The 19,249-nt window shown below is 38.0% G+C and overlaps 2 protein-coding genes across 3 annotated transcripts in view; one reads left to right on the forward strand and one right to left on the reverse strand.

The window, feature by feature from the left end:
• Positions 1 to 2,907, forward strand: part of UBR1 (ubiquitin protein ligase E3 component n-recognin 1) — a 65,728-nt gene extending 62,821 nt beyond the window's left edge. For both annotated transcript variants that reach the window (XM_039552185.1, XM_039552186.1), the window contains exon 47: positions 296 to 2,907. In XM_039552185.1, coding sequence (XP_039408119.1) covers positions 296 to 437 — 142 coding nt within the window. In that variant the 3' untranslated portion in view covers positions 438 to 2,907. The remainder of the gene's footprint in view (positions 1 to 295) is intronic.
• A 3,540-nt stretch (positions 2,908 to 6,447) lies between these two features.
• LOC104683169 (photoreceptor outer segment membrane glycoprotein 2) lies at positions 6,448 to 17,405 on the reverse strand. The gene is made up of 4 exons (XM_010389874.4): positions 17,202 to 17,405; positions 13,381 to 14,049; positions 9,291 to 9,537; positions 6,448 to 7,850 (listed from the first exon to the last, which is right to left on the reverse strand). Exons 2-4 carry the CDS (start codon positions 13,959 to 13,961, stop codon positions 7,584 to 7,586), a joined length of 1,095 nt encoding a protein of 364 aa, XP_010388176.1. The 5' UTR covers positions 13,962 to 14,049; positions 17,202 to 17,405; the 3' UTR covers positions 6,448 to 7,583.
• Between the last annotated feature and the right edge of the window lie 1,844 nt (positions 17,406 to 19,249).

The following is a 19,249-nucleotide window of genomic DNA, read 5'->3' on the forward strand; positions in this document are numbered from 1 at the left end:
TAGTTTATGAGGAAATACAGTTTTTTGGTACTGTTAAACTGCCTTATTTTTCTCAAGAATGTTTTGTATGCATTTCATCAGAAACATGTGACAACTGCCATTGCTGAAATATCATAATAGAAATGGCAGTCATTGCTTGTCACAAGTAGAAATTTTTTTACGTTTCAAATAGACTTGTTGGGATTGGTGTTCCTACAAGTATCTAATTAGTCTAGTGTTAATGTTAGACTATTAATTGGACAGTTTATCAGTTGCTGTTCTGATAATGCTAATTCTCTTCTTTTCTTCTCTGAAGAAGAGGCAATCCCCTGCACTTATGTTGGGAGCGTTACCGGAAGCTCCATCTGCTGTGGCAGCAGCACTGCATCATAGAGGAGATTGCGAGGAGCCAAGAAACGAATCAGATCTTCTTTGGATTCAACTGGCAGCTGCTCTGAGTCTCTTGATTTTAGTGAAAACTTCTACCTTTGGCAGTGCTTTGGAAAAGAAAAGGAGGGTGGCAGTAAAAAATCTACTCAAGTGGTTTCTGTAGTTCAGACAATTAATTGATGGATTCTCTAGGTTGGATGTATAACTGATACATTGAAACAGAAACTCATATAATATATTTTCCTCTTTTTTCTTTCAAAAAAAAAAAAAAAAAGAAAACCACATTCTGTAATTATTACTGAACATCCAGGTCCAGAAATATTTCCATTTTTTTCAGAAGTTTGAATTGTTTCACATGTTTTCATGAGGACAGCTTCAGAGCACACACCACATTTGTCTCTTCCATGCCTTGAGAACATATCTAAATGATGTTGCCAAGGAAAAGCCTCCTTTACTTTCTTCCTGGGTTCTTTTCCCAAGCTTAGTGAAGCTTTAAATATGTTGAGATAATACTGGAGTGGAAGTGGTGCCAGGTCTTTAGTCATCTGCAGAAACAGTTATAATAAAGAATATGTTTTACTGATAAAGCTTACATTCAGCTATACTTTGGGATTTAATGAAGAGTTTTAATTAATGAATTCTTTAAATGAGAGGTGTGGTATAGAAAGTGCATGGGGAGAATTACCATCCTGCTTGTTGTCAAAAACCTAAGTCTGTGCTTTTTGTGTTGCCAGAACTGCACTTTATCTAATGAATTTATCCTCCATTCATGTATATCAATAAGACGTCTAGGGCTTCACCACTTGGCTAGGTTGTGGTTAGTTTTACATCCTTTACAGTTTGTCTTCTGAGATTTTCCCCAAGAATCAAAAGTGAAAATTCTGCAGGTAAGTAGTTGTAGTGTAGCTCTGCAAGCTGTATGAGAGCCAGAGACTGCAGTAAAGTAAGCAGCCTTCAAAGCTATCACTGGACTAAAATCAAGGCCCAAAAGCAGCAAGTTTTGGAATCAGAAATAAATTTGCCCATATTTGAGGGATTTTCCACTCATCGTCCTCTACCACTATTGTTTGGAGCATGTTTTGGTGTCTGCATAAATGAAATGGTGTGTTTTGGGAGGCGTGTTCAGTGGTTCAATGCCAGGTAGAGCAGAAAAGGGAAAAAAGGTGGCTCAGTCTGTCTCTTTGCCCTTCAGTAGTTAATAGCACATTGTGATTAAACTCTCTCTCAATGATATGTGATTGTGGTTCAGTTCTAAATGTTTGTTCTTCTGTTTTCTGAATTTCAGTCATAATACACATGAGAGAATTTGTAATGTGACAGGTAAAAACTCTTTCCCAGGAAATTACCATTTCCGTGTGAAAGTTTGAAGTCGTCACTACCCTCAATTTCCCTGCCCCTTTGCTATTTGGATTCTTTTGTGCCATTTTAATAAGGCTTTCAAGGAGAGGTTTTCAAATAAATGTCTGAGTGTGTTTTTGTATGATGTATTTTTTTTGTTTTGTCACAATTATATGAGAGACAGTAGAATCACAATTAATGGTTTAGATTTAAATACCATTCTTCTGGGGTTTTTTAATGTTTTTTGAGTTTGTATGTATGAGTGCATTTAACAGCACCATAACTAATTTAAAGATAGAATACCAATGACGTTAAATACTGTTCTGGTTTCAAATAGTTTTTAAAAACTTCTGCCGTAATCCTTCCCCAGTGATATAAAAAGTTGGCTTTGGTCTATTTTCCAGGTATTCTGTTTCTTGCAATTAAGACCATTCTCCTTATTTTGATTCTGTCAGATTTTAAACCTGCATATTAAACTCTTTGAAGACAAACATTAATTCTGTTAGTCTTCTCTAAAACATGTTTGAAACACATACTGAATTTAGAACAGCTGTCATGAAAACTTGCATGCACTGGTGATTTTTATGTCATCAAAACACTGCTTGCCAACAAAAATATTGAATTAAGACTGGCAAATTGATACCAAACCTGTATTTTCTTACTGTTTCCCTCTGATATTTACCTATTAAGTTATCAAAAACTTTCAGTTATCTTGCACTTCACTGATACAAAATTTCCATTATCCAATATGCAGTGAGATCACTTCATTTTGTTTTCTGTCTGAACTGTAGTATGTAAGGACAGGAGTAAGAGCAGATGAGCTTGTTTAAAGCTCTGGAAATCTTTGTAGCTGAAGAAGTGGGAGGGGAAAGTTGCATCTTTCTGTACGTTTGCACATACTAATTTAGCAAATGGGCTCCCATATCATTCACTGACTAGCATGGTCATCTTTCATTTCATAAATTACTATGCAGTTTTGTTCACTGTGAGTATAATCTGTATTTAGTGACTGCAAGATGCTTATGCCACTTATTTCTGTTCCATCCAAGCTGACAGAAGTTATTTGATAATGCACATACTGGTATCTTAAATTGCAAAAATGTAAATTTGAAACTTGTATAATGTTCTTGTGCTTTTGAAATAAAATATCTTGTATATGTATATTTAAAAAAAGGAAATAAAGTAACTTCTCGTAGATTATTCAGTTTTTATTTGAAGGCATTTTGACACCTCACAGTTCATTTTACAAGAGCGCTATAATGGTGTCTGTCAGTATGGGAAAGGAGAAGAGTTGGTAAACTACCAGTTATCCCTGTAGGCTGTATCATCATTATACTGTAAGGAATGGTAGCATGCTTTTTCTTATGTAAAGATACACTCCACTCGAAACTTATCCTAGTATTTTACAGATGCAAATTCCTGCAGTGTCTACCTACTTTTCTAAGAGAAATCTTAAGTACAGAGTTTAATTTTTACATGCCCTAAAACTGATCTAGTTGAGTGATTCTGGTTTTGTATCTTCTCAAAGTACTGGTTGTGCTGTTTGGCAGATACTTAACCTCTGGAAAGGGAAACTTTGTGGTGTTGGTCTAATGTGCTGTGTGATACATACTTTTAAAAAAATGTTCTGTTATACAGCTAATCAAACAGTCAAGACATCTACATAGAAATGGCCAGTACTTCTTGCACATTTTTATGTTGCAGCTTGTCATCATGTCCTCACTGCTTTGCTGTAGCTTTGGGCACCATTTGGGTGTTAATGGTGTTGCTCTTTGTTTGTTCTTAGTAAACGGTTTTTAAGAACCAATTCCTGGAAAGGTAAAAGGTAGAGGTAGATAGATTGAAGTCTACTAGCAAAATTGTTCTGAAGAAAATTACAATAAGGATCCTGTTAATTAAGGCAGAAAAGAAAAAAGCCGCATCACTATTTCTTGCATAGTAAAAATCTCAATGTCCAAAGTTATTTAGAGGAGAATTTTGGCCATTATATACTTGCATTATGGTTGAAATCCACTTTATTTTCTAGACAACAACCTTGAATAATCTCCAATGTAAACTACTGAGATTCATAATACAACATTTAAGTTGTTACTTAGATTCTTCTAACCTATTGACAAGGTGTTCAAAGATACTTTATCAAAAATAGAAGTTGTTTCATTTCTGTGGCACAATCTCATTTCTTTGTTTTTATCAGTATTTTGCAGGTAGGCTAAATTTGAAGGTTGATACAGAAAAAAAATGGCTAATGATGAAAATCCACTTCCTTACATGTGTCTCAAATCTAGTTATTTCTAATCCTAGCTACATTTCTCTGAAGTTACATTCAGTACAGTCGAAAACATACATGAAAATGAAGTTATGTAAAGGAAATCTGCATTGAAGGAGAGCAAGCTGAAATTCTGAGAGATTATATACGTGATTTTGTGTAATGGTGAGTAAGAGACCAGGTACAGAGTTAAACGATAGACATTAAAATGGGACCTGACTTCTTATTTCTGTGTAACTATTGTTCATGAGATCAGTGTCAAAAAAAGGCGTATGGTTTGTGCTGTATACGTGCAGGTTGTCAAACAACTCACAGTCCATCAGACAGTTTTAGGAGGTTTCCAGGCTTCATGCTTGAGTGAATGAGCTACAGCGAAATGTTTTGAAGCACAAAGTGGGGGCTGTGGATTTCATGATCATTTGAAGTCCTTGCTATGTTTGTGAAGATGTGTGGTTAGTCTTTTCAGCAGATGCAGAACCTTACTTCTCCTCCTTAATTGTGCTTGAAATGTAACACTGGCCTCGTTGGGTACAAGTATTGAGATGCTCATCCCAAGGTACCAGAGTTCCTGCTTGAGCTATGTTCATTTTAACAAAATCCTGAATGTGTTGCATGTTTAAATTTCTTACTGTGTTTTCTCTGTGATCAACGTAGAGCAAGTGTTTTCAGTGGCACTCAGAAAGCTTTAAAGGAGAGCATTGTATGTGCAATTTCTAAAGAAACTCTCATAGTGCCTTCACCAGAAACTCAACGTTACAGTGCTTGTTTTATTTTTTAAATTAAGACCTTGATAAAGAAGATAGTTTTGTGCATAGGTGAGTTCCTTACTCTGGAATTTGCTGTATTGTTATGAATTGTGACTGGATTAGGCATTAATAACAAACAGGATAAGTGTCCCTCAAATCGTATTTATTTCTGTATCTGAGCAGATGCCCTGGCTTAAAGGCCTGGCTCACTAATGCTGTCTCTGTCTTTATAAATTATGGAGAATTAAAGATGCAGTCTGTGCTGCTGCCTGAGTTTGTTTCCTTGATCCAGTGCCTCTGGTGTTAAATACTGCAGGAAACCAAAACTATTCTGACAGGTGCTGTAAAGGAAGCTGGATATGTAGGATGTAGCACTTCCATGTTGTGAGGAAATCAATAAATACAAAGCAAAGAAGAAAGCATTTATTAACAAAAGTACATTTTATCCTGATACTGTGAAACGAGCTATCATCTTTTTGTAATGCATCTGTATTGGTGGAGACTCTGAATGCCTAGACAGGATAGAAATTAACAATCTAATGACTGAGTAATTACTGGTAATAGGCCAGACAAGGACTGTTCCCTGTGAGATGTATGCTGAAACTAAGTTAATTTCAAAACCAATCACATTCCGCTCTTGCAGTTTGGGACGGTTGGCTGAGAGACAAAGGTTAACGTGCTAAATGCTAATTAGTCTTTTATGGTAAAATGTGTTTTCTTCATATGCGAGTAAATGAGCTGTGTGGGGGCCAGAGAAAATTGTGTAGCTGGATACTTACACCTCTGCTCTTCATGGTAATGTGTTCCAGCAACTGCTGGATGACATTTCTGTGTCTTGACAGAGATGCTGAGGCTGGATGATCAGTTCACTCTTCCTTCCAAATCTGTTTTTTCAGAGCAGATTCTTGACAAATCCATTAACTAGAAAGCTATCAAAAGAGTAAACTCACAGTTCTTCTAATTCTGCAAGTTTTAGTTATTGAGGTCTAGGACTGTTTTACCAAAAAGTAGATAAAATAAAATTGGGTTGAGGAAGTGACTGCTATTGACTGACACATGTGGCACTTTGCATACTCATCTGAAAAAAAATACACTGCATTTAAAGAAAAAACATATACTGTTGCAAAATCTGAGTAGTTTGCAACACATGACTGTCTTTCTCCTTGATCTCTCAAGGGACTTCAACTTTCTGTATTCATTCTTTTCCAGTCTGTATCAGCTAACTATAGAGCTGCTGGGTAAGTACTTCTGGCTCTCAGAAATGGCTGGAGGAATTACTCACCAGTTAAGTTTTAATCCCCCACTGGGCAAAGTGATTGCAATGAAGACAAAAAATAGGCATGCAGGTAAGTGGAGTGCAAAGGGAAGAGTTAACAGTGCTTGTAGAAGGAAGTCTCAGCTTACAAATCTAGTTCCTTGAAAGGTTTTTAACATACTTAAGTGTAGGCCTAACATGTTAGGCAGTGAAGGAATTCCAGTTGAAATTATGGTCATGCACATAGCCTGCTTGAATTACACTACAGATATTACACTGCACAATTTATTTACGATATATCCTTATAGTATATTTTTTGCTTTTTCTAGTGTTATAGAATACAACAGTATTGAGGTAAAGAAATTTTTACTGTTACTCTGCACAGCTTCAAAAGTAGGAATGGTTCTGTTTCAAATATTTCAGTGATAAAATTTCTTTTACTTGATTATCTGCAAAGAATGCACTCACAGCAGTAACAAGTAAAGTATTTTATTTGGTCTTTTCACCTCTGTTTTGTATTGGTACTTCTTTCCTGCTTACTATTAATGATCAATTACAGTCATAGGGCATCCTGTAACTACAGGTGTTTTGGGCATTGAAGGCTTTCACTCCATGGATCGACAAAGCTCCTGAGCGTTGTACTAGGGGCGTAATGGGAGAGCTGTCAGTCAGTCTGCCTTCACTGATTTCAAATAAACCCTTACCTTCCCACCCCTGGATCAGTGTGGTAAGTTCTTTTGAAACGAGGAGCTTTCAAGCATCTAGGATCGTCAGTAGTTGTTTTATAGAAAGTACCTACTTGGTTTTAAACTTGTGCTATCACATGCTACTTGGAAGTTTAAATATCCCTGCACAAGCTAGCATTTTGTTTTCTTAGGCAGAGAACTCCTTTCAGCATCACCCTTTGACTTTCAGGGAAGTGGGGCAACTAGCTTTCTCTAAACTATTGGAGGGGTGAAAATGAAAAGATGCTTCAGACATTTTGGGAAAAATAAGTGAAAAAGTTTATGGTAACTTTTATTGCCTTCACCTGAATTTCACGTACCTGGTGGGTTCTTGTAGGCTGTAATACATGTATACTTTTGTTTAAATTTCCCCTTTCCTAGCTTGGACCAATAGAGTCTTCATTTCAGTTTTTGTCTTTTCTTTTTTGTAAAGAATCTTTTTTTTCCAGTGTAATAATTTCTTTTGGAATTTCCCTGCTCCTGGGACTTTTATAGGTGTAATGACAGTAATGAAAACTTCTTTGGTACCTATTCAACTGAATCTCTATGTTAGTATGTGTAGACCCATCCTGTCTGAAATACATGCTTGTGCATAATGATCTTTCTGGTGTATTCAGACCATGATAGAAGTCTGTATGTAAAGGAGAGAAAGCAGGAGAAATTCCTAAGTTTTGTGCAGTGTTGAGAATCAGGGAATTCACAAGTAAAAATACATCCATCCAAAGAAGTATTAGCATTTTTGGAGCTGTCACCAGTCTGTGGTTTGTTCAATAGTTTTACTAGTTTTTCTACCTTTTTTTTTCTCCCACCAGATAAAATCTGGTGACTGTAGGACTGTAATAGAGCGAAGCTACACTTGTGATGTCATTTCTTGGAAGATTTGCCTATCTAGCTGCAGGGATAGATTTTGTTGTAATATTGGTTTTGCCAGACTCTGTGTTTTGAACGTCAATGTTGGGGTCGTTCATGCTTGAGACAGTGGAGATCTGGTTGGCTTTGCCGAGGTTCTTAATGATGTTAATGTTGTATTTGGCAGTTTCCACAAAACTATTTTCTAGTAACCAACCATCTGATTCACCCTCCAGATCTCCTAGCAGAAGGACATTCTTCATGGCTGTTTGTAGGTACCGGACACCAATAAGTACAGAGAGCTGTAAGAAACAGTTAATGGTTAAACAGTTGAAATTGCAACCTCAGTCCTGTCACTAAGTCAGTTTTCTGACTTGTGTATTTACAGGCTTCGTAACTGAGTAAAGCAGACACTCTCTATCCTAGCAATGTATCTAACCATTCTTCCAATTAATTACATTTTTTTAGAAAGAAAGATAGCAGGGAGAGATGGATTGATTCTCTCTTCATTCTTCAGGTAACAATCTCCCTTGCATGTTATTAGTACATAAATACCTAGAATGACTCGGGAACCTTGCAGCCTCGGAGACTACAACTAATTGATGTAGAATGGATGATCAATTAATGGAACCATCAGTCACTGGGAAAGAAAAAATTGTAGTCAGTGGATTTTTTTTCTACTGACCTTGATTAAATCAATATTTCCTCCAAGGAGGTTTAATCATTCCTAAGTAAGCCATAGGTGTCCTACATGCCAAGGAATGAAAGTTAAGAAGGATGGCCTATAGCAGAGGCTCAAGTCTAAGTTTAGGAAAAAGCCTCACTTTCATAGTTCTGTTGGAATCAAGATCAGCCTGTCAATATTTAAGGGAGCACAGAGAGCTGGCTCGCAGCTTTTCACATGGTTTCAGAGCCCTTTTATTTCTGGCACCACCACACCACCTAGCACTGCCTGAGGACTGTTGTGAACTACTTTAATTACAGCACTAATATTTATGCAATAGAGCAATAGTAAGAAAACCAAAACAAATTAAAAAGGTAAGAAAACTGTATTGGAGCCCGTGCCATTGGGGGGTGCTTTACTTTGAGATGACAACATCCAGAGAACTTTCTTTAAGACGTCAGCAGGAAGACTGCAGCTTTGCAGGTGTATAGCTTGCCTGTGATGCGCTTATTTTGTTTGCATAACCAGCAGCCTAATCTACTTCTAAAAGGATAATATGCCATGATTGCACATACTGTCTATATGGTGAAACTATGTAATGTAAAAAGGGGGCTTTGAGATATTAATAAAATGCTCAATTTTAACTATAAACAAAATTAATGCATTGAGCCAAAGACCTGCTCATATTTTTGTTAAAACTGACTTAAAACAACACTCAGACCTTCTCACCAGATTTCCTTGCAGTTGTATCACTGCATGTATCACCCTGTATCTGATCCCATAAATGCATGAGGGGAATATGCTATATTCTATTGAAAAAGCTCTATAAATATACAGACTTATATATATGGTTTCTGATAGTTCTCATCCTCAACAAGATTTACTTCTGCTCTGTGGACTTTGGGAAAGTTGTCTTTACTAAGGGAAACCCTGCAACACTCCTGAAGTGCTCGTGGACTTTGTACTGGATGCTGAGGCACTTCTCATATGTTACGCCGTCATCGTTTCCCATCCTAGAGAGCTCTTAATGAGACAGAAGACTGATTAATCTGATAGAGACTGTTTTTGTGAGACTCACCTCAAACAACCAAATAAGCAATGCTGCAATGCCAATGGATCTCATGATACCGGTGTAGTAATCCAGCAGGGCCTCTCTGCAGCCCTTCATCCAGATATTGAGCTCCTCTGTCAGGAAATCGTAGTTGTAGTGAGCACTGTTGTTTGTCAGCTGGTACTGGATGCAGGGCCGTGGGGAGCTGGGGTTGCAGCAGCTGAAGGGGACTCCATCCACCAAGAACTTCCCATCAACGTTGCTCTTCAGGCGGCTGCAACAGGACAAAGTTTGGGCATTACAAATGTGGTGTCAGCAGCAGGCAGTGCCTGTGATTTTAGAAAAGGAAATAACTGTGCTGCAATGTGTGCCTTTCCAACATAACAAAAGGAAAATGAGGGTATACTTTCAACAGGAAAAGTTGCTTACTGCAAAAAAATGGCATATTGGATTTGCTGTATTGAAGTGTGGTATAGCACAGTACCTCATGTGGTTCTTGGTTCTGTGCCACAAGACGTGTGAGTTCAGTGTTCATGGAGATGTTGCCTTTTTAGGTATCTTTGCGCTAAAAATACTAAAGGCAATTTTTGAACTTGTTTATCTTGGTGGAATTCTAATGGAAGTTGTGTCCCTGGAAATCCTGTGTTTCACTACTTTGGGATTGATTTTTCAATACAATCATTCCATGAGAGACATCCTAATGCAAGAATGACTTTGCATGCCACAGGAACTACTGGTGATTGTCTGCTGGCCTTTCATCACTGTACCTGTTGCAAGAGCTGGCTCAGCACATGTTTTGAGTCCAGTTCACAAAGGGGTTTCTACTTCTTGTAACTTTACTTTCTGTAACTTTAAAAAATGTATTTATTGCTAAAAATTATTCCTTTCCCTCCTCTATAAGATCAGAAGGAAAACAAGTGGGGAAAGAAGAAAGATAAAGAGGAATAAGAAAAAAAATCATAGGATGGGACGAGAACACAGTCTCAAATTAAACAAGATTTTCTGGAAGTTAAATGAATCCTTGACATCCATTTGCTTCAGAGAAAGAGATTTTCCGGAAACTGGAGAGTATCTTAGCTGTTGAGAGCCACTGTCACCCCCTGGGGAAGCAGCCGCTAAGCATGCATCTATTTTCATGCTCACTGCAAAAGGCTGATTTCCTGAGACAGCCCCATGGGTGAGAACCATGCCCTGGTTTATCAAGTCCAAGGCCCTTTACCCTTTGTAAAGGGGTCAGAATACATAAAAGAAAATTTTCACTTAGATATCCAGCTTTCACCAATTGCCAAGTTTAATACTTTCCAAAACTTATTAATTTATTAATGTTTGCAGATAAATTTGCAATAATTTTTGCAAATAATGTTTGCAAACTAATAATTTTCTGTTCCACTGCAGCTGATCTAAATTAGAGGGAAGGAAATCCAGTCCAGTCTTGTTCTGGAATTTGGGACTAAATCTAACCTTCAAATGAAACATAAGCTGCTAGGAAGCTCAGTATTTGTGTCAGTGCTGTGATGGCAGAATAATTGCTTTTATTTTATTGCTGCGAGCCTAGTAAAAACAACCTCCTTTTTTTTTTTTTTTTCCCCTCTTCTTCCCCCTTGCCCCCTTCTCTTTTTTTTTTTTCTCCTTTTAATTTGGGTTGTAGTGTGTTTTGTTTATTTAAAATTCTCTCAAAAACATCTTCCTCGATGATCTTTCTAAGTAAGCCAGGAAGTTCATCTGCCATTTCCCACTTAGGAGCGCGATAGGCATGAATTCCTCTCCGTTTTCAAGTCTAGCTCTTCATTTTGTGGCCATCATGTCCCTGGTGATGGCAACAGAATGGAATCAATGCAAAAGAGTCCAAATAATCCACTGAAAGTAGACTGAAGTGTGTGAGCCGTGCTATGGGCATAGGCAGAACCAGGCACTGGAAGAGAAGGGAGCCAGAGAGGCACAAACTAGAAGGCTACAATGTGGTAGGAGAAAAAAAAGCTTGCAGAGGAGAGGAAGACTGGCACATTGTGAAAGGGAAGATTTTTACCTGGGCTGGCAAAATGCCCTCAATATTTCAGGGTATGGTATACATTTAATAACCCCAATATAGTACAGCATCTAAGATGGTTGAAATACAATCTCTTAAACTGGGTCTTAAGCTTTTCTTTTGATCCCAAGCATCAGTTTAAATACTTTTTTTCTTCCTGACGTTATAAAGAGGAATTCTCTTTCTACTGCCAACAGTAGCAGTTTCCAGACATAGGTTATGTCCTCCTGCCACTGTGTTTCCTCTGCTAGTGGCAAATTTTAAAATTATTTAATTTGTATCTTGGTACTTAATAGCATCTTGGTACTGTTAGAAGGGAGGACCTCAGTAAAAGACCTTGTGGAGCAAGACATTCACTGCTATTTGCTGTTGCAATCCGAAGTTGTTTTTACGGTATTGTAAAGCAAAAATTTGCTTTTGGGCAAAGATGATTTTTACCCAGCTGAAGCAATGGTAGGATTGTACTGCTGTAACCTGCCTCATGTTCCTACCAATCCCACTGACCGTTTCCATGCCTTGTCACATTGTGGTGCTGGCAATAGAGCTGTAGAAGAGAGGGGAGGGAAGAGGGTTGTGCAGGAAGGTGAAAAGTTCAGTTTTGCAAAGGTTACATCTGAGTTCACGGTATGTCAGATCTCACCTGCTTTGCCTCTTGATCTACAAACTACTAAATGATATACAGTAAAAGCTGAAACCAAGAAAGATTTGATTCCTTTTCCATCTTTCAGAACATTACTGGCTGGGCTTTTCTTCCAATGATTTCGTATCAAATGTTTCACTGTCATATTTTTGGAAGTCATGGTATAATTTGGTTATACAGTACTGCCTTGGATTCTGGCAATCAAGATGAAACTAACCAATCCATCCACAGCAAAAGAAATTCAGAAATTACTTTCCTCACACACATTTCACTGTCACCTTCTGCCTGAATGGGGCAAAGGTTAACTGACAGTGTATTCTCACAATAATGGCAGAGCACAGGGGACCCTGCAGAAGAAAAGAGGACTTAATTAAGACCCTGGGTAAAACATTACTGTTTCTGCCTGTCTCACAGAAATAAAAGGCAGTATAATTTACTTTTGACTTCACACTAAGCTTAAATTCCTGGGGATCATCTTTGTTGTCATGTCACTTTTCAGCATAGAACCAAGATTTAAAACAGCTCTGGACCACACTGTTCCGTGTGGCACTTTCTAACTTCTCTCTTGAGAATGCTTGTATAGCTTTATTTCCACAGACAAGTATCTTCTGTATGCTGATACCCTCTTGTTTGTATTCTCCTAGGTCCTGCCTTCTGGTATTTGTAGCTCTCTATATACGCTTTGCTATGATGGCAGTTTCAAGTTGCGAATTCTGTAAAATTAAGGTCTTTAGCCTCCCTTCCCCTGACTTTATTGTCACTGATTTTTTAGATCAAAAACACAGCATTTGACAAATGCCAGTCAAGCTCTTTGCATTTGTCTTTCCTAGGAATACAAAGCTACTACTCTCTTGTCAGTGAAGACCTTTTTCAGCTTTAGAAGAATTATTACAGACTGGATTGTCTACTTTTGAAAGTTTTTAATTTTTACCTTGTCTGTAAGTATTACCACTCTTCTTTTTGAGCGTGTAATTTCATAGTTGCTACATCATGTGAAGCACCACCACCAAAAAGAAAGGGGGATTTCTGCTGTTTTATGCAGTTTACATGGTGTTTGGCGGTTTCTCACATGTGAACATACAGATTTGAACCTGGGATTGCAAAGTCTAATACCTTGAACAAGGGTCTTCCAGTGCTTAGAATTGACTGTGCAATGTACTGCTAGTACAATCCTTTTTTTCTTACAGTTATCAGCTCACTATAACTGAAATTAAAATTTTGGGGTAGCTAATTCACCACGCTGAAAAAGGAGATACATCTTAGCTTTGCTTAGCATCCCTAAAGGCTTAGAAAAAGGTAGCTTTTGATTGTGCATGTATTTAGCATATTTTGTGAGTAACCTGGTCATTCAATATTTTTAAAATTAAGATACAAAGGTCCAGAAAAAAGGGCTTTCCATCTCAAAAGAGTTTTTCTCCTAGAATTTTTTGTTATGACTGATAAATACTTACTCCAGAACCTCCTTGGAAGCCATATTCAGATAACGAGGAGATACCCACTGAATTTCAAACCAGTCTCTAAAGCCATTGTTTCCACAGCAACGGAATCCAATTTGTAACAAATCCACTATTTTCTTTAAGAAACATCGTCCAGGTATGTCTGTGTCTTTATAGAACTTAATGGCATCCCTCAGTCCCAGATAGAGAGACTCTTCCAGCTCATTCCTCATGGTATAGCACATAAGAGCACCCACCAGGATGCAGAAGGTAAAACAGAAGGTACATACAATGTATGGCAGCATTACTAGTTTCCATCGAGAGAACTTGTTTGCATCTGAGCAGTCGTAGCAGATTTTGCCACCCAGAAAGTTGATGATACATGCTATGACCCCTACAGAGATCAGCATGTTGGGGACAGAGTTAATGTCCCCTTTTGCCATCACTTCATTGCGCTTCTTGATCTCTATTTTCAGAAAGAGGCCAAGACTGAAGAGAATGATCCCACTCACTACAGAAACCCAGTTGAGGATCCATAAGACCTGAGCCAATTTATCCCTCTTGGTTTTGGTGAATTTGACTTTGAGGACAGCCATAGTCAGATGTGCATTAGGAAAAGAAGCACAGGTCAAGAGAAGCTTGTAAGCTGATTAGGAGCATGGATCCAAGGCACGCAGTAGAAATCTGAAGAAGAGAGAGAGAGAGATTACTGTCTGTTTGACTAGGTATTTATAGAGCCTACAAAAGAACTTCCTGTACAGCCTCACGCACTCTGAGTCCTGCCAAGTGAGTGCCCCAATGAAATTTATTGCTTAAATTTCATAACATTGTGAATCACTTAAAAATTCTAAGGACCAACTAGAACAATTTGCTTAAAAATAAGTAAATTGTACAAACAGTGACTCTGGATTCCTATGAAGTTTTGTCAAGACCAATTTTCTATGCAGACCTTCTGATATCCAAAATGTGGTCTGCTGTCTTTCCCTTCAGACGACTCCCAATGTCTTTCCCTTCTACTTGTTGCCTGGTTTTTGACAATCATAGGTATTTATTATTCTTAGATTCCTGTGTTATGGTCAGGTTTGTGTTCAAAAGTTGATTAAATAAAACAAGCATACATATATACAGCCTTCTTTTTTTTCTTTCCTCTCCAGAAATCTTGCTTGTCTTGTTCCTAATTTAGCAACTCTCATCAGAGTGATTTTATACTGTACAACTCTGTGTTATATAATTTTAGTCATTTTATTCCACTAAGACAATGGCATTTATAAACAGTAAAGTGTAATTCTGCAAGTCTCGGGAAATAGACATGTATAAGCGGCATAATAATTTTCTAAGTCAGTGGATGGTATTACTAAATAAAACTTGTATCAGCTGAAACAGCATGAAGAATACCTGCAGACAGACAAGCTGGACAGAAGTAGGGTTACACTGACCTGCTAAAGGATCCCCAGCTGCAGTGAAGCTTAACATTGGGTAAGCAGATTGTTGCAGAGTGCAGTTTAAAAAGGTAATGGAATCCCAGTGTCTTCATGTGTTTACATCTGAAGGAATCAATTCTATTTGTACAGGCAAGGAATAGGTTGTGTGATTCACATTAGGATATGGTTAAATATCTTGATGCATTATGATTTTAAGGCCTGTGAGATCTAATTATTTCAAGTTGCATTTATTTTCTCCTGCATTTACAGAGAAAACTAATCCCCCTCAAAGCTATTCAGCTCTGTGGGTTCTTTTGTACAATACAGAGAATAGTGTGCAAAATGTGCAATATTTTTCTTTACCAGTCTGTCTCCAAAGGTGTGGAGGCCAGCAGCTTTCTGAGTTTAAAAACAGGGTCCTAACTTTAATGATTAAGGCTGGTTATCAATTGTGGCTGAATATTGACTGTGATCATATTGTGATAATCATATAGATGATAGACACCTTACAGAGATGTCCAGAGAATAGTAATTTATAAAATTACAACACTCGCTTCACACTATTCTTCTCCAGTATTGTTCAAACCTCATTTGAAGAGATCATGCTCTGCTGGTACAGAATTAAGCCTCCCTATGAATTCAGCTGACAGCCTGCCTGCTAAGCCTGGAGATAGTATCTTTGATTGCTTCACCAGTTAAGCAGTTCGTGACTTGACCTTAAATAGCTGTAAATGATGGCTGCTAATAGATTTATTTGCCCCTGATTCTCAGGTCTCAGAGCTCACAACAGAGACAATCTGTTGTGAAATCTCCTGATTGCTGATACACAGTTCATGTTCAATAGTAGGCAAATATGAATTCATCACTCACTGCTTGTTTCTGTGAAACACATGTACATGTTTGAACAATGTCTCTAAATTGTTCAGCACACATTTAGTTACAGTGTCACTGAAAACACCCTACTTGCTAAACACACTTTGTTTTAACATTTGGACAAAAGTTGTAAACAGTTCTACTCTATGTAAAATTAATCTACTCCAGAGGCATTGTTGATTTTGGAAGATGTAGATTTGAGACTCTCATATTCTAACCTTAAAGAAATTTCAAGCTGAGTTCCATAAGCAGGGATACATTCAATCTCATATAGGTATTCTGATATAGCTCAATCCCAATTTTCAGGTGCCTGAAGTTAAAAAAAAGTAAAAAATTTCTCTGAAAGAAAAATTCTCCTAGCAATTCCTTGTCTCCAGAAATTCTCATGAGGTATTTTCAGCTTCCTTTGTGAAGTTTTAGTGTTGTTGTAAGATCAGATTTCATGGAATATTGACATTTATCTAACAGTGCTACCTGCGCCACAGCCCTCCAGCAGCATAAGCTCTGTGATTTCCTAGTGCCAGAGGAAAGGGATGGAATGACTGGTTGTTGTAGTTCAATAACCACTTGTTGACTGACCCTGGCGGTCACTGATATGCTTGGGATTGATCTTTGGAGACACTGTGCTTCTCATGAAACCTTGAATGCATTGAGTCTGGGGCAGAAGAACAAGTTATCTGTTCTGTTCCTTGTTCCTACCTTCTACATGGATACTTAAGATTATTTTCACCTATGCTAACAGTTTACTGAATTTATTTCAGATAAGAAGACTCTCTTCACATAATAATGAATTTTGTAAATACACCATAACATTATTATTTCCCTGTTTAATAAAGTATTGAATACATTTATTAGCATGAGATGTATTGCAACACACACACACACACACAGCTGCATAGTATAATTTTTTGAGCCCCATGGAAAAAGTTTTTCCAGCTGAAAGAACAGAAGTGCAGTTATGAGCTGTAAGTGTTAGTCTGTTCTTCTCCAAGTCGTGTTTGGCAGCAGGCTACTGTAAAGCCACAATTGCTCCCAGCACTTCAGTGGAAATAACACCTCTGTCAAAGTTCTTAGGATGCTTTTCACGTGAGCCACTCCAAAGTTATGAATCTTATTCACACAGACATGTTTTCCCTGGCTATGGGAGAGTAAACCGGATTTTATTCTATAAAGGGAGAAATACTTCTTTCAACAAAAGAAGCCAAATAAATGTGGAAATCTCTCCCATAATATCAATACTGTTCTCAAGCTTTCCTTGTCTAATGCAAGCTTACCTAACTTAAAACACAGCTTCCATCACCATACAATGCTTTCAAGATGTCACCTAGATGGTCCTTTGCTATCAAATTCTCCTGACTACATTGAACAAGGCATGGCACAGCTATTTATTTATAACATTTACATATTAGATACGAATTGTTCAAAGAAATTTGGCGATTTAGTCATAAACAAACCACATCTTATCTTACTGATTTTGCTAAAATGTGCCATTTTAGCTAAACACACATTGCTATTTGTGATATTGTAAAAGAAACCACTAACCTGCTTCAGAGGACTGAACAGGGTCTTGAAACTGGTAACTTGCTGAATACAAGGGAGACAATATGTGAATTGGACATTTTGAGGATGACTGAAATACTGATTTCTCGATGTCTCTGTCGTGGCTCTGTCTTGACACTGACTCACCAGTGGAGATGGCGAAAACCACTTCAACTCTCCTGCCTGTGCTAATCTCTCTTTCATCTCTAATCGTAGCTAAGAGATTTATTTCAAGGGTCTTATGCCACCAGATTAAAGCCTGCAAAACAGGCCACTTAGAGTGTGAACTGAGATCTCACCAACAAAATGGTTTATATGACTTTCTTCTACCTTTTTACCCTGCTGGAGATTTGGGCTAGTAAGCAACAGAGACTGTTTTTCAGTGCCTGCTAATGTCTTCAATATCTCTTAATTTGTACTTAACAATAAATATGCCTCCAAAGGAGAGAAGAATGAGAATAATGAAACTTTGTGATTCTGTGGGAAGGGAAAATCTATCTTACACAACTATCATTTATATCCACTATTATGTTCCTTACCCATCACTCCGGTTTTTTTTGCTTTGGATAGAATTTTCTGTTCTCTGTGTATTGAATGTGACTGTCCAAGAAAAGAATTCAAGTAACCAAGAGCAATTGAATCATCCTGCATGATTCACGGTAGGTTCTGGTTTGGGAAGCTTTCCAGACTGAAGAACAATCTAGTAGAAACCTCTGTCCTAGTCTCTTATCTAGCTCTCTTCCAAGCCAGAAGCAAAAGTATCATGTCCTTGGCATTTCTGAGCCTAGCATGTAGCAATTTGTGGGCCAGACATGGCTGGTTTGAAATGGAAACAGTGGTGGCAACACACTGACTCTGCAGCAATGCTTGGTCAAGTTAGAAGTGATGTTGGTACCAGAACTAAATCCCTAAGCAGGAGCAGGTTTGAGCAATAGCGTCTGTACCTGTAACACCTTGGCACAGCAGAGAGTTCAGTGGGCACATGACTGACTGCAAGGGACCCTGCACCAGGCATTGTAAATGTGTATTAAAATGCTCAGAAGTGTAAACTGTCCTCTCCAAACTTATGATGAGCAATAAACCCTGATATGAATGTGATTCTAACTCTGTATTCTGGCAGTACACTGGCTCTATCTCGCCGGTGTCCTAGTGATTCAGAGCATATGTGATACATCTGGGACCTGTTGGACCTACTGCATATGGACCACACAAATGCTTGCATATGATCAAATACACCCCAACTGCACTGAATTAATCCTGTGCACATGAGTCGTTCATGCTTTGGACTTGCAGCAGTGGTGCAGACCACAGGGAATATGTTAGATCTGTTCAAACATCTATGTGTGTACAGATCAACTCTACAGAAGCATATTCAACAGGTATAATGTATTCCTTGGCTACAGCACAAGTACACAAATGTACACATTTTGTTCTGGCTGGGATGTGATATATCAGAAATCCTGGACAAATGGCTGAAGTCCTTTTCTATGCTTAAAGACCACTTGTGAAAACTCTCCCCATCTGCAGAACTCCAAACGTGCTATCCCTGAGTATTAGAAAGTGTTACTGCCTCAGTTACCTAGTAGCAGAAAACTGCACCTTCCCCGTGGCAGCTTTCCAACACAAACCTCGTACTCACATGCATGGAAGCAAGCAAGCAGGAGATGGCAGTGCTGCTGTAGGAAGGCTTTTTCTACAGTACAGCGCAAGAAGCTTTTTTTTTTTTTTTTTAAATTAGAGAGATTAGAGGTCATTCTCACAGCTAATGGAAGCTCAAGAATGCCTCATTGTAAGAAATTACTTAAATCCAATCTTAATGCAATTAGAGGTCAGTGCTGTATTCTTTGTTCCATCTCATTTTTGGAAATGGCTTCAGCTGCAAATGTAGTATCAAAAGTTGAATTATTCAGAAATTAGTTCTGTGTTATAGCAGTCTATAATTAACCATGATGCACTTTTCTTGCAGACCTTTGGGAAACCTGGACATCACGACCATGGAGTAGCATTTTGTAACTTGCAGGAGTGGTTGCACATGGGGATTGCATCTATCA

This window comes from Corvus cornix, chromosome 5 (genome assembly GCF_000738735.6).
Source record: "Corvus cornix cornix isolate S_Up_H32 chromosome 5, ASM73873v5, whole genome shotgun sequence".
NCBI classification, from domain to species: domain Eukaryota; kingdom Metazoa; phylum Chordata; class Aves; order Passeriformes; family Corvidae; genus Corvus; species Corvus cornix.

Bases quoted from the DNA above. Each gene is read 5' to 3' on its own strand.
- LOC104683169 (XM_010389874.4), bottom strand. From the start codon at position 13,961: ATGGCTGTCCTCAAAGTCAAATTCACCAAAACCAAGAGGGATAAATTG. The intron at 9,538-13,380 runs GTAAGTATTTAT...GTCCTGTTGCAG, and splicing joins GCTTCCAAGGAGGTTCTGGA to CCGCCTGAAGAGCAACGTTG. The intron at 7,851-9,290 runs GTGAGTCTCACA...TGTTTCTTACAG, and splicing joins TGCTTATTTGGTTGTTTGAG to CTCTCTGTACTTATTGGTGT.